Source organism: Diabrotica undecimpunctata, chromosome 5, assembly GCF_040954645.1.
Source record: "Diabrotica undecimpunctata isolate CICGRU chromosome 5, icDiaUnde3, whole genome shotgun sequence".
Taxonomy (NCBI): Eukaryota; Metazoa; Arthropoda; class Insecta; order Coleoptera; family Chrysomelidae; genus Diabrotica; species Diabrotica undecimpunctata.
In genome coordinates this window covers 33,080,719-33,100,058 of record NC_092807.1, presented here as the reverse complement: position 1 = coordinate 33,100,058, position 19,340 = coordinate 33,080,719, and the positions used below count along the sequence as shown (strand labels likewise).

Below are 19,340 nucleotides of genomic sequence, written 5' to 3'. Positions count from 1 at the left end.
TTCAGTTTGGTAGGTATTTTTAACAGATCCATTGCTTTGTATGGTTAATTCGTTAACTTTTCGTATCTGTTGTGCAATATTTGTTTCATCATAAAAATCTAATCAATTTTACCTCTTTTAAACCGATCCTGATATTCATGTATTATTTCAGATTCATGATTTTTTAGTCGGTTTCTTCTTAATAAAGCTAATATGTTACATGCTACATCTAATAGAGTAATTCCTCTATAATTTTGGCATAGGCTTCTATGGATACATTTCTCCAGCCTCATGGCAATATCTCAATTTTTCCAAAGTTGCTTTATTAGGTTGTTTAGTCGTTTGAGTAATAGCTGTCCCCCTTCCGTTAAATATTTCTACTATGATACCGTTTTCTGCTTATGTTTTCCGAAATTCATTTATCTTTGTTTCACTTTAATTCCTTCACCAACTTTCAGTTTTATAATATCCAATTTGTGTCGTCCTTGAGTTTTCTCTTTCTTCCGTTGCTATTTTACTAATCGCAGCCTGCATTTGTTTCCATTTTTATTATGTTGGTCGATCCGTTTACTTTTTATATACTAAGTGTAGGTATACTAGGTGAACCCTTCGTTAATTTGCTCTTCTCAAAAATCTCTTTCTCATTTAGGAAAGCTGTAAATTGATTTTCAGTAAGAGTTAGTTCGGATAAATTATTTTTATAGATGGCTTGGACTGCATTATAAGAAATGGGTGTCAATTTATGTTCTTCTGTTACTAGTTTTACTTTTTTCTTTAGCGACTTGCTAAAATAAGTAGTGGTAGATTTTACAGATAAGGGGGGAGGCATTTGATTGATAGCTGGTTCTGGAGTAGGAACTGGAGAAAGTTGAGAAGGGGTGCCAGCATTACTTTCACTGGATATAGCCCGTTTCTGTCTCTGTATTGGAGGGGATGCTAACTGTGTAACTAAGGGGATGCTCTCCGCCACATTAGTTGAAGTTTCGGGGTAAGATGTGACTGGTGCATTGATGTGATTGGGAGTGCATTCGGGTATCGTTGTATTTGTGGGTATGGATACGGAGGTAGTGGGAGAGGGAAGTTCGGATTGGGCTACAGAAATTGCTTCATTGGTACAAGTTTCAGTAGTATGACCATCCTTGTTTACACAAAAAAAACATTCTAATTTGTCATTAGACACAAATATTCGATATGAAGTGTTGTCGTGAGTTAATAAAAGAGAGGTCTGGACTGAGAAGTTTTCTTAATCCAGAATAACATATGACACTCTTCGGAAGCTCATTATATGTGCATATGCATCACCTAGCCAGCCACATTTCACGAATGACACAGGAGAGCCCATCTGTAAACCGATATCTTTTAAAGCTTCTTCGATAGTGCTGGGAGGTATCGTAGGAGATACATTTGATATGAGAATACACATAGCAGGTGTTATAAGTATTTGGATAGGAACAACTGTTGAGTTAATAATGATACTTTGGTGGGCACTGGGAAGATCATTGATTAGTTTAACAGAGTTTAAATAAATACAAATGCGGTTATTTGAGATTTGAGACGCAAAGATGATATTTTTTGGGGTAATGATGTCTCCTATAGCTTTTATGTACTCAAATAGAACGACGTTAGGAAGAGCATGTAAGATAATGTCTTGATTTTTAATAGGAAACGTATGAGGTGGAGGTTTAGATAAAGTAGCAGCAACATAAGAGTTGGTATTATTGATTGTGTTATTTTGTGAGGTCATTTGAGTAGTAGTTGAGGTCATTTTAGTGAGCGGATCTGGATACCAAAATCACTACACATAACTTTTTAGTATTAACGCAACAGACGTCCTAGTGGGACTCTGTGGATAAAAGGATTAAAAATAACAGTTACCTGAATTTTGTTACGCCATTGGAAAGTCAAATTTACCAATGAACTTTTGAACTATTAACGTTAAATTGTTTGGTTACAATTGTCACATATCGCTTTGTATTTACACAGATAATGAAACAACGATGGTCATTGATAAAAAAACAATAACAGGAAAAACTAACACATTTTTACTGATAACAACTATCATTGCCAGGATCGTCTGAGTTCATACGTCTTACTCATCGGCTGCTTAAGTTGGGATCGTATAGTTGGATTTAACCACAATTTTAATCTAAAATACAATAATTTTGACGTTGTAATTTCAACTTCGGAAATCGTTCTTAAAATACAAATTAAATAAATCATTTCGTTATGCTACTTGGTACTATAAAAAGACTCTTTTATCTGCATCGTTAAATTTTAATGACTTAACTTCGACATTATATTACACATTATAAAGTAGAACAAAATGATATAGTCATTATGTTTAATATACGTTTTGGAACAAATTTATTGACCAATAGTTCATTTGATTATATGAATTTAACCTGAATTTGAAAATACCTATCAAACAAATAATAGCGTGAGATTTTTCTTTAAAGGTTAGTAATTCTATGGTAAATAGTGACTTGGTCTTGCATTTAGTTTATTCTCAATTATCAATAACACATAAACACTTGAAATCACTTTAAAGTTCAGTCACTGATAAGGTGTTCTCATAGCTTGTGCTTTCGAAAGAGGATCTCTTATTCACCAGGTATAGCAACATTTTCCATGTTTTAAATAAGCAGTTTTGCAATTCTACGCAAAAAATTTTCGTTCATTCGATCAAACATTTATTAAGTACTAACCTCGAATAATATTAAGCTCGTGAAAGACATATGTAGCAATGGAGACATATTCCGGAAAGGTAAAAAGATCTCGTTGTACTTCAATAGTCATGCCGAATCTAGTCTTTCTCTTTTGAAGGAGACAATATAAGAGCATATAGTCGGTTCGCTATATTTACGCGGGTTTCGGATTAAAAATTTTATTGTAAGTACCCAGTTTTAATTACCTGCTCTTTGGGGAAATATCAACTGGTCAAATGAAATGAAAAATAATCCATAACTTTTTTTAATTAAATAATAATGGAAAATCTTTTATATAATTGACAGTATAATAATTAGAATTACTTCATTAATGGAGTCTAATGTGGCTAATATAAACCTAATAATAATTTTATATTACACTTCACACAGAAAATATGGTTTATGTATATTTGTTCCATGGAGAGAATTTCTAATGAAAAATAAAAAAATTTAACTTGCCAACAAAAATGAAAATCAGTCATTATCATCAAAAATATCATAATCGTCATCATCATCACTGTCATCACCATTAATTGTTATTATGATTGGACTTATTTCGTTTATTTTATTTTCACGAGTCCACCAATCTTCTATTAGTTTCTCGCACTTGAATATACAGTTGCACCACACTTCTGGAGTTACAATTGAAAGTGCCTTTCGCCAAGTTTCCCGAACTGCGTCGTCGCTATAACCCAATATGGTTGTCATAATATTGTTTTGCTATTCCCCATATATATTCGATGGGATTAAACTGGCAATGATACGGTAGCAGACGTAAAACTTGATGACCGTAACTTTCAATAATCTGATCCACAACAAAGGTTTTTGGTTTTGCGTGGATATTTGCCAAGCGTAATAATTCTGATTTTAAAATATGTTGTGTAAATGGTATATGTTCCTTTGTCAACCATTCTTTAATTTTATTAACAGTCCAAGAATTCGTTGGACTTTTGTTTAATACTTCAGAATGGTAAGGTGCATTGTCTAAAATAATTACGCTGGGCTCACTTAAACCTGGGAGAAGTTTTTCATGTAACCATTTTACAAACATTTCTGTGTTCATATTATCGTGATAGTCACTTGATTTTGATTTAGATGAAAATATTAAATCAGCACCTTCTATAAAACCCGATTTCCCTCCTGCATGTAAAATTATGTGTCGCTTCCCTTCTCTATCAGTATGTTTGATAGACTTTACGTTATCATCTTGCCATATTCTCTTGGTTGTACCCCTAGAAAATATCCATGTTTCGTCTAAATATATAAAATTTGCCCTTTCTTCTTTTAATTTAGAATATTTTCTTAGAAAGTTAATTCTTTTATGCACAACAGAACTTTTTTCACAAAGGGCTTTTCTGTTATTCTCCTTTTGAAATTTGAAACCCAAATTATGTATCACTTGCCATAGACTTGTTCTGCCAATTTTGTAAAATTTTCTATCTTTTAATTCCGAGAGAATTGTATTTAAGGTCACATGTGCCTTGTTGGCTCGCATTCGATAAATGGTATCACGAATTTCAAATTTTTTTCCATCTGGAATATCTTTCGTTTTCAATGATAGGCAAGTTTTTCGGTGATCTTCTTTCGGCCGTTCATTATTGCGATTTTGTAATACTCCTCTTAGTTTGGTTTCACTAATTCCTAGAGCATCACATACGCGTTGTTGAACAGACATTACCGATTTTAAAGGACCGCCATTTTCTTTTTCATCCGTAAAATACTTATGTACACTACAAATTAGACTATCTACATCTAACACACGTCTAGGCATTTTTAAATATTTCCACCAAACATACAATGTCAACACTGGCAAAGAATCAATTCAACTGCAATACTGTAACAAATTTATACCTACCCTAATGTTATTTTAATGTATTTTAAAATATGACCATTAATGCAGTTTTTACCTAATTTTACTGCAACTGGTTATCAATGAGTCATTAGCATAATTTTGTTAATCCGAAACCCGCGTAAATATAGCGAACCGACTATACAGTGTAGGTAAGGTAATAGAAACAATATTGGAGATAGACTTGTACTATGTCTAGATAATTACAAGTAGAGAACAACCGTTTAATAGTCAACTTCTTGAAAACAGAAAAGATAAAATTGTTATGGTATAATTTTATTTCATGGTGCATGACTACAACTTGAAGTACATAAGATCTACTAAAATATACCCTGGCCTGAATCTAACATTCATAAAGATCACAATCCAGTTATAATGGATTTTAGACAAAAAGGATCATCTGAAAGTTAAAAGCGAAAAAGTGACAAGAAAAATAGACATCTCACAAACGAACTGAAAGGAAAAAAATACCTATCAATGTCAAGAAAGACTTATAAACGACAGACGTCTTATACAGACAGACGTTGAAGTGACATGGATTGCTCTAAATCTCTAAAGCTCTAAAAATATCAAACATACAAGAAGAAGACATCGATTCACACAAAAAAACAACAGAAAACAAGAAATAATATTAACGAAAATGTTATGGGTGTAAAAGAAAAACTGGAGAGATAGAACGAATACATTCACACACTTTTTGACGACGATAGATCTTATGTTCTGCAATCCACAGATGATCTGATCAATGAAAAATATTCAGAAATAAGCAAATTAGACGTTATTTATGCAGTAAATGCTTAGAAATATGGAAAAGCCACCAGTTCACCAGACAGTATCAATGACAAGTACTTAAATTAATTTCAGATAAAGAAAGTAGCTTAGACTTTAGAACAGCACTATTAATTAAGATATGCGACACAGGTAAAATATTATGAGGCTGGCTAAAATCAACGCATAATCGCATAATCTAACCCAATACTTTACAATGACTATCGAATTTTCAGGTGAGCGATACCTAATTTGGATTTCGAAACGGATTGGAACCACTGACAACGTTGTGCTAACACTTTTCTTCTTCTTGCCTTAAATGTGTTAACACAACGATGCAGAAACATTAACGCAGATTTATACGCATATTTTATTGGTTACTGAAACGCATTTGACGACGTCAACGATCAAAAGATGATTGGAATTATGAAATAACTATAATTGATTTACAAAAAGATTTACGAATTATTTCAGAACTATATTGACACCAAACGGCAACAATTGAAATAGAGCACACAACATCAGAAGATATACGAATCAGGTATCAACATAAACAACATCAGGTACGCTAATAATAATATATTCTAATAGCAAGCAATGCAGAAGAACTTCATTATCATCTTTGGCTCTACAACCCTGTGTGGGTCTTGGCCTGTTCAAGAATTAGTCTCCATTCCCCACTATATTTCGCCCTGGCTTTCCAATTTCTGACCCCTAGATTCCTCAAGTCATCTTCGACTTGAGTTTTAAATCTAGATTTTGGCCTGCTTCTCTTTCTGGTTCCTACGGGCTCTTATCTTATATCTGTCTTTGGGGTCTCCAGTGTCCATTCTTTCAAGATGTCCGGACGATGTTGCATTTTTCATAGCATTGATACAACTCAAAATTGTAGCGCCTCCGCCATATCCCGCTTTCTTGTACTCCTCCTTATATGTGCCTAAGTATTCTTCTTTCAAAACGGCCTAACAGTTCTTCGTCGCTTTTTACCATAGTCCATGTCTCTGACCCATATGTCAGGACAGGTTTAATAAGAGTTTCATATATTAGTATCTTGGGTTTTCTGCTAATTATGTGTGATGTTAAGAGCTGCTTTAGTCCAAAGTAAGCTTTGTTCGCCAGGTATATTCTTCTCTTAATGTCTACGCTCACTAGGTGGCTGTTATTTAGTTGTGTTCCAAGATTTATAAACTCCGAGACCACTTATGTAGAAGAACTATAAAATATAATAATAAATTCGGTAGTTCGTCATAGCGAAATGTTCGATTTTAATCGAAATGTTTCCCAAACTAAAATTCTAGTATTTTTAAAGATACCAATAAACGTAAATTTGTATGCCAGGGTACAAAGAATAGAACAGATAACATTACATATTTGAGCGTAAATATCAACAGCCAGTGAAACCCACAAAAAAAATTTTACCAAGAATCGAACAAACGAAAAATGCACTCACGAATATGAAAAATTTTTTACAAGATCAGACCTTCTCTCGGTTCTCGGTCTTCGACAGTTTCGTCATTTAAGCGACTTAAGCGAAAAAGAACGCATTCCAGGTAAGAAAGAGGCTGGTTTTGGTTTACAGGAAGTTTTTCACATAAAGTTGAAGTCCATGAGATAATCCATCAACGGTGTTAAGAGGTTGGAGGGGGTAGTCCAAAGGTGAGAGTTATCTACGTTGTGGAGGGTGTGGACGTCCTAGATTATTGCAAGTCCGTGGTTTTCACCATTTTAGACTTCTTTCTCTTAGAAATAGGCAGGACAGTATACATCAAGTAATAAATATTTTAATTGCACCTACCGGAGGAATAATAGTTAATCAAAGGTTAATTAAAATGGGACTGAGAGCTTATAGTTCTCTTTTGGTGTTATCTTTGAAACCACAGCATAAGGCTTGCCGCTTATAAGGGTGCAGAGCTCGGTAAAATTGGAATGGCCAATGGAATTTTGTCTGCTTTAGTGATAAATCTAGGTTTTGTTTGGGGATGGTTCTGTTGAGCCAAAAAGGGTAAGACGTTTTCAAGATAAGAGACGAAATATAGACTTGGTTGTTAAACGTCATGCAGCAAGACAACCAAACGTTATGGTATGTAGTGAGTGCTATATGTTTAAGAAGTAGATTAGATGCGAGTTCTTACAAGAATCTGGTATAGAGACATTAAAGTGACCATCAAGATCATCTGATTTGTCACCCAACGAACGTGTAATGTATGGGATATGGTAGGTCGATTGCACTTTTCTTCAGCAAACTTTAAGGACCTGTGGTATCGTGGTATGTCATAAGAAGAATCTGGATGAATATTTCGCAATATGATATACACCACTGAATTCGATCAATGCCCCATAGATTAACCGAGTATATAGAAAATCAAGTGGGAGCCACTCATTATTAATTTTTTGACGAAAATGACGTTGCAAATTTGTTAGTTATACAGTGCTAGTCAAAAGTCCGTTCCCCCCTCGTATCTTTTGAATGGTTATTGTTATAATAGTGAAATTTGGAGGGAGGTAATAAACAGACGTAAGCTTCTCAACTAGTCGTAACAGGTGACGTAATAGTGACAGATGACGTTTCAGCGCCACTGTGACAGATAATTTTAAATGGGACCTTATAGCAAGTGATACCTCGTTTGAAAGGTATTGAAAATACCTATTCAGTCATAACAATTTTGTTTGAGTTTAAGCTCATTTTGATGAATAAATTAAATAAATACTAAAATTATAGCTTCTCATTTAATTGAAAAATATTTAACAACCAGTTCTTATAGTAAGTGTTTAAAATGTGCTCCATCTACTTCCTGATAGTAATGCATCCTATTTCTAAACTCTTGCCGTACTCGTTCAAATGTGTCGGGGGAAATTGCCCTACATTCTTCAAAAAATTCGTTGTTTCAAAATGTCAATATTGTCAGTTGCTGTAGCGTAAACTTTAGATTTCAAGTATCCCCACAGAAAAAAATCTAATGGTGTGAGGTCCGGTGACCGAGCTGGTCATTCTATCGTACCTCGTCGTCCAATCCATCTACCACGATATTTCTCATCTAGGTAACGTCTTACTGCACCACAATGGTGTGCAGGACTACCATCTTGTTGAAACGTTATTTGCAAGTTGCCGAATTCATCTGGATTATCCTCCAGAATTTCAAGTATTAATGGTTCAATTGCATTTTGTAACATCTCCAGATACACTTCACCGGTTAAGTTAGTATTGAGAAAAACAGGCCCAACTATGTGGTTTCCCAAAATACATGCCCAAACATTTATTTTTTTTGGAAATTGAGTATGTGTTTCACGAAAGACGTGAAGATTTGTGTCACTCCAATACCTCACATTGTGTGTGTTAACATTTTCATTGAGAGAAAAAGTATTTTCGTCACTAAAACAAATTGTTTTTATGTAATTGGGCTGTTGGTTAATTTTATTGGACATATTTTCACAGAATTCTAGTCTTCGGTCGGGGTTATCATCTGAAAGTTGGTGCACAATTTTTAATTTGTATGGATTCAATTTGTTTTCAGCCAACACTCGGTGTACTGTCTTTTGACTGATTTCATAGATAGAGGAGCAACTTGGGCTGTAAAAGAAGTAGGGTTCACTACCATTTCTGAAATTATGTTAATTTTTTTGTCGTCACTAATTGTTGGTCGACAAGATCGTTTGACATCTTGAACACTACCTGTTTGTTTAAACTTCCGAAGAAGCTTCCTTAAATAGCTTCTAGGGCGATCGGCGTACCTCTCAATAAAAAGACGTTCCGCTGCATGGATATTATTTCCACATTCACCAATTATTAACACAGCTGCTACTTTGTCGGCTACAGTACGTACCATTCTGCCTTTGTATAAATTTAAAGGTCTCGTTAAACAGTATTTAAACTTAATATTAACTAAGAACAACTAACTAAAAACAACTTGACTAAACTTGAATTGACTAAACTAGGCAGAAACAGAAACTAAATATTCAGGTATAAACGCGTTTGAAAACTAAAAGTGACTAGAGAATTGACTAAACTAAGTAGAAACAGAAACTAAATATTGAGCTATAAACGCTTTTGCAAACTAAAAACAACTAGAGAATTGATATACGTCAAATTTTTTGACAAATAACCAAAGGCGGACGTTAGAATTTTTATTAATTAAATGTCAAACCAGAATTTTAATGTTTATTTTCTTTATTTATTCGTCAAAATCATCTTAAATCTAAACAAAATTAGAATGATTGAATAGGTATATTAAAATAATTATAGTTTCGCATTTAATTAATAAATATTGTAACGTTCGCCTCTAGTTAATTGTCAAAAAAGTTGATGTTGACGCACAAACAATTAGAGAATTGAAAAATGTCAACTTTTTGACAAGTAACTAGTGGTGGAGGTTTTAATATTTATTAATTAAATGAGAAACTACAATTTTAGTATTTATTTAATTTATTCATTAAAATGAGCTTAAACTTAAACAAAATTAGTATGGTTGAATAGGTATTTTCAATACCTTTCAAACGAGGTATCACTTGCCATAAGGTGTTATTTAAAATTATCTGTCACAGTGGCGCTATAACGACATCTATCACTGTTACGTCAATTGTTATGACTAGTTAAGAAGCCTACGTCTGTTTATTACCTCCCTCTAAATTTCACTATTATAAGTAAAACCGTTCAAAAGATACGAGGGGGAGAACGGACTTTTGACTAGCACTGTATATAGTTATAAAAATGTTAGTAAATAATAAGAATAATATAATGTATACTTCCATAAATAAATATTTAAAAAAATGTTTGACCGTCTAGGTATTGAATTTTTTGGCCATCAGTATATAAATGATTTACGATAAATTTTATGTCATTCGGTGTCTAATTATATGTCAATATATGGTAAAAATTTCAGTTTAATTTTTTTCATAAAATGTTTGCCCGGTAAGTTATTTTTTAAAACAATTTGTTACATTATTCTTAGTCCAAAATATAATGCTAACGGGAAATAGATTTTCAGTTTAACTTACTGCTTAATATTCAATATGTAATTTAGCTAATAGTTTACTATGTTTAATTATTTTCAACGATCTGTCTTGTTTTCTATATCTACACGAAATAAACACTTCAATATTTATAGACGGTTTATTTGACATACAATTTTATTTTTAGGATAAATAAAATGTCAGTACCTGACGTAACTCTTAACAATGGAGTTCGGTGTCCAAGCTTTGGCCTTGGTACATGGTTGGCCGCTCCTGGCGAAGTCAAAGAAACTGTGAAAACCTCGATTGATGTTGGCTATCGACTATTCGATTGTGCGTGGCTTTATGGAAACGAAAAAGAAATAGGCGAAGGTTTAAGAGCAAAAATTCAAGATAAAACTGTTAAAAGAGAAGATCTGTTTGTTGTGACAAAATTGTGGAATATTTTTCACGAAGAAGAAAAAGTAGTTCCAGCGTGCAAAGAATCCTTAAAGAATTTTGGGCTTGACTACGTTGATTTATATTTGATACACTGGCCTTGCGCTACCAAGAACAAAGATTTTAACATTCAACTCCCATTTAAAGATTCCGAAAATATAGAATATGATTTTTGTAAGACCTGGAAAGGAATGGAAGAATGTGTCCGACTTGGTCTGGCTAAGAGCATTGGTTTGTCAAATTTTAATTCAAAACAAGTGCAGAGAATATTAGATGTATGTACTATAAAGCCAGTTATGAATCAAATTGAAGTTACTCCATTTCTTAACCAAAAAAAACTTATTCATTTTTGCAAGAGTCGTGGAATAGAAATAATGGCATACTCACCACTAGGGTCGCCTGCGAGACCGTGGGCTAAACCAGGCGATATAATGCTGTCTTTACAAGATCCAAGATTGATTGCCATTGGCGAAAAATACAAGAAGAGTAGCGCTCAAGTTGTTTTGCGATATGTTTATCAGCAGGGTACCATACCTATTCCCAAATCTTCTAATGTTAATAGACTTAAGCAAAATATTGATATATTTGACTTTAAATTAACAGATAAAGAAATGGCTGTTATTGATGAGTTCAACTGTAATATTAGAGTCTGCCATGCTGAAGAATTAAAGGATAATCCCGAATATCCATTTACTCTGGAGGAGTAAATCTTTATTCGAAATTTTTATATGAAATTTATAACTTATCCTGCACGTTTACACCTGGTATTACTATAAAATATGTAGCTAAACGAAATTAATATCAGTATGTTGTTTTGACAAAAATAAATAGAACTCAATACACGAATTACTATTAATTTACTTGGTAATTATTCTAGATATAGAACACACCATAACGACCTAAACAATAAACATCAGAAGGATCCTACAAACTATTAGTCATATCTATAAAGATTGTTTACTGTATACGCTAAATTAAAAACTACTAGACTACAAGCCTATGGGACATTTTTACTGGATCATTTGACCCTGCATGAATCACATGTAAATCAATACTCCTTCTTCTTCTTCTTCTTCTTCTTTTTTTTTTCTTCTTCTTTTTCTTCTTCTTCTTCTTCTTCTTCTTTTCTTCTTCTTCTTCTTCTAATGGCGCTACAACCCTTTGTGAGTGTTGGCCTGCTTAACAATGTTTTTCCATTCTGCCCTGTCGAATACTTTCCTTCGCCATTGCCTGATGTTCATGGTTTTAAGAGTCCTCTCTACGTCGTCTATCCATCTTTTACGGGGCCTTCCTCTTGTTCTGTTTCCTTGGGGCTTCCATCTCTGGTACTTTTACAGCTCGATTATCTGGCATTCTTTCTGGGTGACCAAGCGAGTTTAGTCTTTGTGGCTTTACAAATCTGACAATATCTGCGCTCTGCATTAGTTCATCCAGCTCGTGGTTCATTTTAATTCTCCACGAACCATCGCTGCATTGGGTTGGTCCAAATATCTTCCTTAGTATTTTGCGCCCAAATATTCTCAGTTGATTTTCATCAGTGGTTAAGAGGGTCCACGTTTCACATCCATATGTGACCACTGGTCTAATTACTGTTTTGTAGATTCAGTAGCTTAGACTCACGATTCAGTAACTTACTTTTCATTAAGTCTTTGTGTGCATAAAAGCACTTATTACCGCTAAGAATTCGTGCTTGAATTTCTTGACTGATGTTGTTGTCATTTATTATTGAGCCTAGGTAGAGAAAAGTGAAGGCATATTTGTAGGTATGGTTGTCTACCTTCAGATTCTCATGTTCCTTCGATTTTGTGCACTCCATATATTTTGTTTTGCTTTCATTTATATATAGACCAAACGTAGCAGCTTCTCGTTTCAGTTCTATAACTTTTTTGCTTAATACCCTTTCGTTGCGGCTTATTATGGCAACATCATCCGCATATACGCATATTTGTATAGATCTTGTAATAATACAGCCGTTTTGACGTGACAACGTCTTAAATTAGGTTGTGGCTCGGAGTCACTCATGAAAAAGTGTAACGCCCGCTCACGTCTGTTACGATGAGTCACCGAACGAGGGAGAAGCCCGCCGGACCGGCGAATTCCTTGCGTCTCTCTCCCACTCAAACATGATCGGTCCGCTGCGCGCGCAGCACTAGAGAATTAGGCGCGTTGAATCGGTGCGTGCTTGTGTCTCTGTCTTTCTCGAGCGTTCTTGGCGTTGGAAAACCGAGAAAACGTCATAATACAAGTTCACACGTGTGGTTAAAGTATCGTCAGCTGTGTTATTTCATATTTCTCCTATCATCGTCCTATCCTCAACAAAATCACTCAAATAGAAATTAGTTAAGTTTAAGTTTACATGTACAATTTTTTAGTAAACAAAATATATTTCTATAGTTAAAATTTGTGCAATTCTTATTTTCATTCAATTCCTTGTTCCTATTGTGCAATTTAATAATATTCATATCAATAAATATTCTACCGAGAAAAAGACTTTGTCACGTAAAATCTTCGCCCGTAAAACCGACTTTACAGGCAACCGATTTTTTATCCAGTTTTCTAACAACAGCTTCTAAAGTTAGATTAAAAAGTGTTGTTGATAAGGCATCCCCTTGTCTAACTCCATTTTCAGTATCAAAGGCCTGCGTCATATCTCCATCTATTCTCACCATAGCTTTGGAACCCTCCAGAGTCATTCGTATAAGTTTAACCAACTTATTGGGTATCCCTAATATAGATAGTTGCTTTAACATCTTTTGTCGATCTACTCCATTAAACGCCTGTTTGAAATCGATATACAAGTTGTAAATAGGTATGTTATATTCAACACATTTTTCATGTATACCTCTTAACATATGTATTTGGTCTATAGTTGACCTCTTTGATCTGAAGCCACATTGGTATTCACCAATAATCTCCTCCGAAAACGATTCCAGGCGGCTGTATATAATTCCTGATAATATCTTGACATGACATTTAAAACTGTTATGCCCCTATAATTTTTTCAAAGTCGTTTGTCTCCCGCTTTGTACATAGGAAGTATGATTCCTACTTTTCAATCTTCTGGGACAACTTCTAGTGTCCATATGCGGTCGATTAGTTTATGGATACGCCTCCATAGCGCATGTCCACCATTTTTTATCAGTTCTGCTCTTTTTATCTGTGCCAGGTGCTTTGTTATTTTTTAGATGTTTTATGACGTGTATCGTTTCTTCCAATGTTGGTTGCTCAACTAGTTGTTCTGCTGTGTGGTAAATTATCTCTTCATCTTCGTTTTGATCTTTTTCTGGGTTTAACAGCTCCTGAAAATGCTCCTTCCACCTTTTCATTATTTCCTATTTCTCGCTGATAATTGCCCCATTTTTGTTCTTGCAAACTGTTGATCTTGTCATGTATCCTTGGGTGAATTGCTTGGTTTCCTTGTAAAATTTTCTAGTCTCTCTTCTGTTGTATTTTTCTATTCAACATTTCTCCCTTTTTCCTTCTGCATACAAAAGGATGCTACAAACCATTAGTCATGTCTATAAAGATGGTTTACTGTATACTGTATGTAATAACAACTGTAGATTCTATGCCGACAATTCTTATCGGTATAACAAGGATTGGCCTTATATTTCTCATCCCTGTCCCAGCCAAAATGTACTAGGTTACAAAAAAAATTATCTATATATCGATTTGAAACTTTGTGTATGAATGTGGGACTTTATCAAATTACCAAAAATGGGTAAAACGTTTTCCGATAATAAAACATTTTCCCTACTCCTGGTACCAATATTTTTAAAAGGCATTAGGTCGCAGGTGATTATTTTTGTATTACCTACCTAAGATACAAATGCCTAAGTTTTGATTTCATTTTAATAAAAATTTAATTTTGGGCATTAATGGGTTAAAAATGTCTCATAGGCTTGAAGACTAGACCATTTGAAATTTTGAAGTAAATAAGTGCTATTTTTAAACTTGCATAGACATGTATTTCCCACAAAAGATTCAATTTAATGAATTTTATAACGATTTTAAGAGTAAAAATGTAAATAGAAACACCCCTATAAAAAAACTAAAATTTAGAAAAAGGGGCTAGTCTCTATGTCCACAGTATTTGACGTGAAACAGGCTATAAGAGCATTTATTACTTAGATCTCCTTTTATATATCTGTACCTTAATACAAGAACAACCAATGTCACATTTTTGCCAAATCAATTATCGCTGGCACCAAACTCAATATTCAATTTTTTAGTTCAAGAACAAAGCAATATTCTTATTTAATTAAAATAAATGAAACTAAAAGCATTTTTTTTCTATACAATGGGATCCTATTTTCAGATAGGTTATGTGAGTTGTGTTCTGGAGTGTACTAATATTGTAGAGACTGAATTATTTTTGAACTAACAGGTCTCCAAAAGAGAGGTTATAAATGTTATTAGAATGCAGATTTCAGTATTGGATTCTTACTGTCATAAACAAGTTAATATAATAGTTCAGTTGTTTTTCATTTGCATTTTGTAAGTGACCATAAATGTCAGCAGATCCAAATTTATAATTAGTTTGTGCTGAAACGTACAGGAAAAATTGGGTAAGTACATTTATAAATTTACCAGAATTTCGACATATTGTCATTCATTACTCGTAGTGTATTATACAAAAGGAATTATCTGTTTAAGCAGATAATATTTTATGAAGATACATAAGTAAATAATTAACTCCTTGGATACCAAGCTTAAAGATGAGTTGCATGGTATTATACCAGATTTAGCGAAAAATACAACTTTTTTAAAACATTGTTTTGCGTGGTCCGTTTAAATTTTTGGTGACCAGGAGAGCATTTTTTATTATTTAAAAAGTATTAATTTACCATAGGTGCAGCACTAAGGGACAACCCATATAAAAACAAAAATTATAAATAAATAAATAATGCCTGCCTTGCATTACAACTGTTAACATTTTTGTTATATACGAGTATTTTGGATGCGATTCCATATTTTTGTGTTAATGTTACACATTTTTATACAAAAGCTTATTGATCAGTGGCGTGGAAATGGAAAATAAAACAAAATAAAATAATTTTTCAAATATTTCATAAAGGCAAGAAATAAACAAGTTTTCTAATACAAATAAAAAATCACAATCTTATCACAATAAAATTTTGCTCCAACAATGTTTTCAAGGTATTTATTCATAGTCATGAAATTCATTGAAATGCTCATTTGAACAAAACGATGGAAAATCAGGACACATCGTGCCAAAATCAAGTTGTATCTGAAAGAGATAATAATATAAATATTTTAAAGGGTAAAATGAATATACGGTATGAAATAAAAGAAATACGTTCGTTTTACAACTTATATATTTAATAACTACAAATTAACTGACACTTAAAAATTTAGTTCAATTAACAAAGTTAGAAAAGTTATTATTAAAAAAACAAATTTGAATATCTGCCGAATATCACAAGGGAAATACTGTGTAGAAATAAAAATAATTATGTTGCGGTAGTTAATAAGAAATTTTAAGATATTTAGGATGAAGATATTTGAGTATTCTCCAGAATAGCACGATCTACCTTACTTATAACATTTCTTATGAATACTATTAATTTATTCTCTGAAGTACGGGCCATTACTTTGTTTAAATATTTGTATACTAACATGTGCAACATTATTCCTGATTTTTTATTAACATTGCTTTTGCAGCTGCAACTACGTTGAGAACAAGAAACCATTATTATGCACTATCACAATATAATATTACAGTTTTTATAAAAGTATTATAAAACTAAAAATATTCGAAAAACAACAAACGTAAACAATCATACACGATCTGTCAAAACGATCATAAGAATATGGCCGAAGTGAGGTCGTTTTTAGTCAAGTGATGCCCTCTCTATAGATTCTAACTAGATGGCTGTACGACAGACACATTATAAAATTACAGTAGATGCCTTCCAATGTTCGCTGTGCCAATACCCTACGTTTAAAGATCTTTTAAACATCTTGGGCATTAACTCAACCCTCTCTCTGGTTATTAAATTTATTAAATACGGTTTTTTGTTGTTAATGATAATAATAATACCTATGTATATAAAAACTTTTTTGAACATTCTTTTTTTTATTTAGATTTCGTGCAATTCCGTTATTTGTTATGGCAACAACGAATTGATTCACGAACCATTGTGTCAAGTCTAAAAACAAATTTACATTGGAAAAAAAAGTGTACCAGTTTTATATGACGGGAACTACCAGTTACCAAGAATAATTTATCTTCCCTTATTCAACAAAGTTTGAATCAAGTAAACGACAACCTTTTCTGACATAGTTAGATGCCCTGTATTAGGGATATGATATATTGTATAAATGTCCTTTCCAATATACAATGAAAAATTAAAAGTGTAGCCACGAAATTGGGGACCAATGCAATAGATACAAAAAAGTTTCAAGCCAAGCAGTAGGCATTCATCTATCGCAATGATTTCTTCCGGGTTTATTAGATTTATACAGTTTTCTCTGAGATAAGCAGATGACTTATACAAAAGTTGACACAAGGTATTTTCAGCTAATTAGTTAAGTACAAAAAGTAGAAGAATTTAAATAAAACATTATATATAACATAAATAAAAATATATTTATATATAGTATTATATATTTGACTCAAAATTTATAATTTAGTATTATTTTCATATAATTATAACAGATTATAAACAATTTCACAATGACGTGACTTATACAAAAGTTGACACAAGGTATTTTTAGCTAATTAGTTAAGTACAAAAAGTCAGAGAATTTAAATAAAATAAAAGCCCTCATCTCTCCAAATTAGCTATCACATTACATTTTTCTTTCACTGAAAGCCCTAAACGTTTACCAAACCCCAATTTTTATGATAAAATTAAACGTTTTTAACACCACTTTCTGGAAAAGAAGCCTCTTGGCTTGATGAAATATTTAATAAAGAAATGTATTCTTCGCTCCTTAAATTAATCCAAATTATGGGATACAAAACGTCCCGGACAGTAAGAATATATTGCTCAACTGTGGCCCTTCTTTGATGCAGGGGCGTAGATACCCTACCTTAAAATCGTTTTTGCAATTACGGGAATGATTATAAATTTAATAAAATTTTAATTTGAGACTTTTGGTAAAGAAAAGTAAAACACATTATTGAAATTAGTATTACCCAATTAGGGTTAAATGAGGGGGTGTTACTAGATGTTAGGTGTTCTACAGAGGAACACATTTAAGACGGTAATGAATATTATGCCTTTAAATGGGGCAAAAGGCTTTACTTATTTAAAAGCAAGCAGGAAAGGTCAATAAAGTTAATGGCAAAAAATTTACATTGTGCATGTAGTACAGAGAAGATAGTTGAAGACCTGCGCAAAAAAAGCTTTAAAATAGCTTGAGCTGTAAGCTGTCTAAAGTTGAAAACTAAGGAACTACTAAACATGTTGATGCTATAATTTGAAACTAAAGAAAGCCTCAAAATTGATTCCTCATTGCAAAAAATGCCAAGACTACGGACACACAAGGCACTATTTTGCTGAACCGCCTAGATGTATCAAATGTGCCAGTAAACAAGCAAATGTATAAAATCCGCAAACCAGAAGCCTGAATGCGTTCACTGCAGAGAGCCTCACCCTGCTAATTATGGAGGATGCAAAGTGGCGAAGAAACTACAAAAAAATAAAAATGAATCGCTTAAAAAATTAAGTCCTACCCAATATGTCCAGAAAAAAAAACTAAAGAAAATACAGATAATAATTCCGAGAGAAATCAGAGAGAAGATGTTAGAACAAATACTAATAAAAACTGCGAGAGAAACTAAAATACAAACTCCTCAGTAGTAAGCACTAATAAGACATATTATGCACAGACTGCTAAAGGTACTACGACTGAATGGGAAAGAGAATCTAATAATCAACAAGACTTGACTATAAAAACAAGTCTTCAAGTGAATATAGAAAAACTGACTAGCCAGAAAAAGTTATTTAAAATAATTGAAGAAAGATTGACTGCTCTAGAATATGGCAATAAAGAAGCCATCCCAAAAAAGAAAATATAAATGGCCAGCGGTCTGAAAATAATGAGTTAGAATATCAGCGGATTAATGCTAAGACAACAAGAATAACAAATAACCCTAGATATGAACAAAATGATGTGTTTAATTTGGAGCATACCTCGCTAAACAATTACTCAAGGGATACAAAACATACCACACCCTACATTCTAAAAATAATGCAAGTGGAGGTAGTGCGGTTATAATCATAGAAAATCTTCAACATACCGAAGAAGAAAAATTTGAAGCTGAAGATATTCAACGGTGGTTAACGTTAGGACGAAGAACTATGACTTGGCAGTTATTGATCTATATAGTCTTCCAAAACACAATTTGAAACCTGAAATATATACTACACTTTTTGAATTAGCAAGTAATCGGTTAGGGGTAAAAAATTGGTAAAAGCGATAACCGAGAATAAGTGTAAAGTAACATTAGCAGGCAAGCCTACGTATTGGCCGACACACCCTATAAAAATTCCTGATTTAATAGACTTTTACATCAAAAAGAATGTATTGAGCAACTATATAGAAATAGAAGAAAACTTAGAAGTCAACCGGGATCATACTTCCATTATATGAACAATTAGTAAAAATATTATTTAAAAGCC

At 33.0% G+C, this 19,340-nt stretch overlaps 2 protein-coding genes across 3 annotated transcripts in view; both read left to right on the top strand.

Annotated features, from left to right (window-relative positions):
* LOC140441262 (aldo-keto reductase family 1 member B1-like) overlaps nucleotides 1-11,532 on the top strand; it is a 36,852-nt gene extending 25,320 nt beyond the window's left edge. For both annotated transcript variants that reach the window (XM_072531872.1, XM_072531873.1), the window contains exon 2: nucleotides 10,436-11,532. In XM_072531872.1, coding sequence (XP_072387973.1) covers nucleotides 10,436-11,393 — 958 coding nt within the window. In that variant the 3' untranslated portion in view covers nucleotides 11,394-11,532. The remainder of the gene's footprint in view (nucleotides 1-10,435) is intronic.
* LOC140441261 (uncharacterized) overlaps nucleotides 1-19,340 on the top strand; it is a 540,998-nt gene that overhangs the window by 461,573 nt on the left and 60,085 nt on the right. The window lies entirely within an intron of this gene.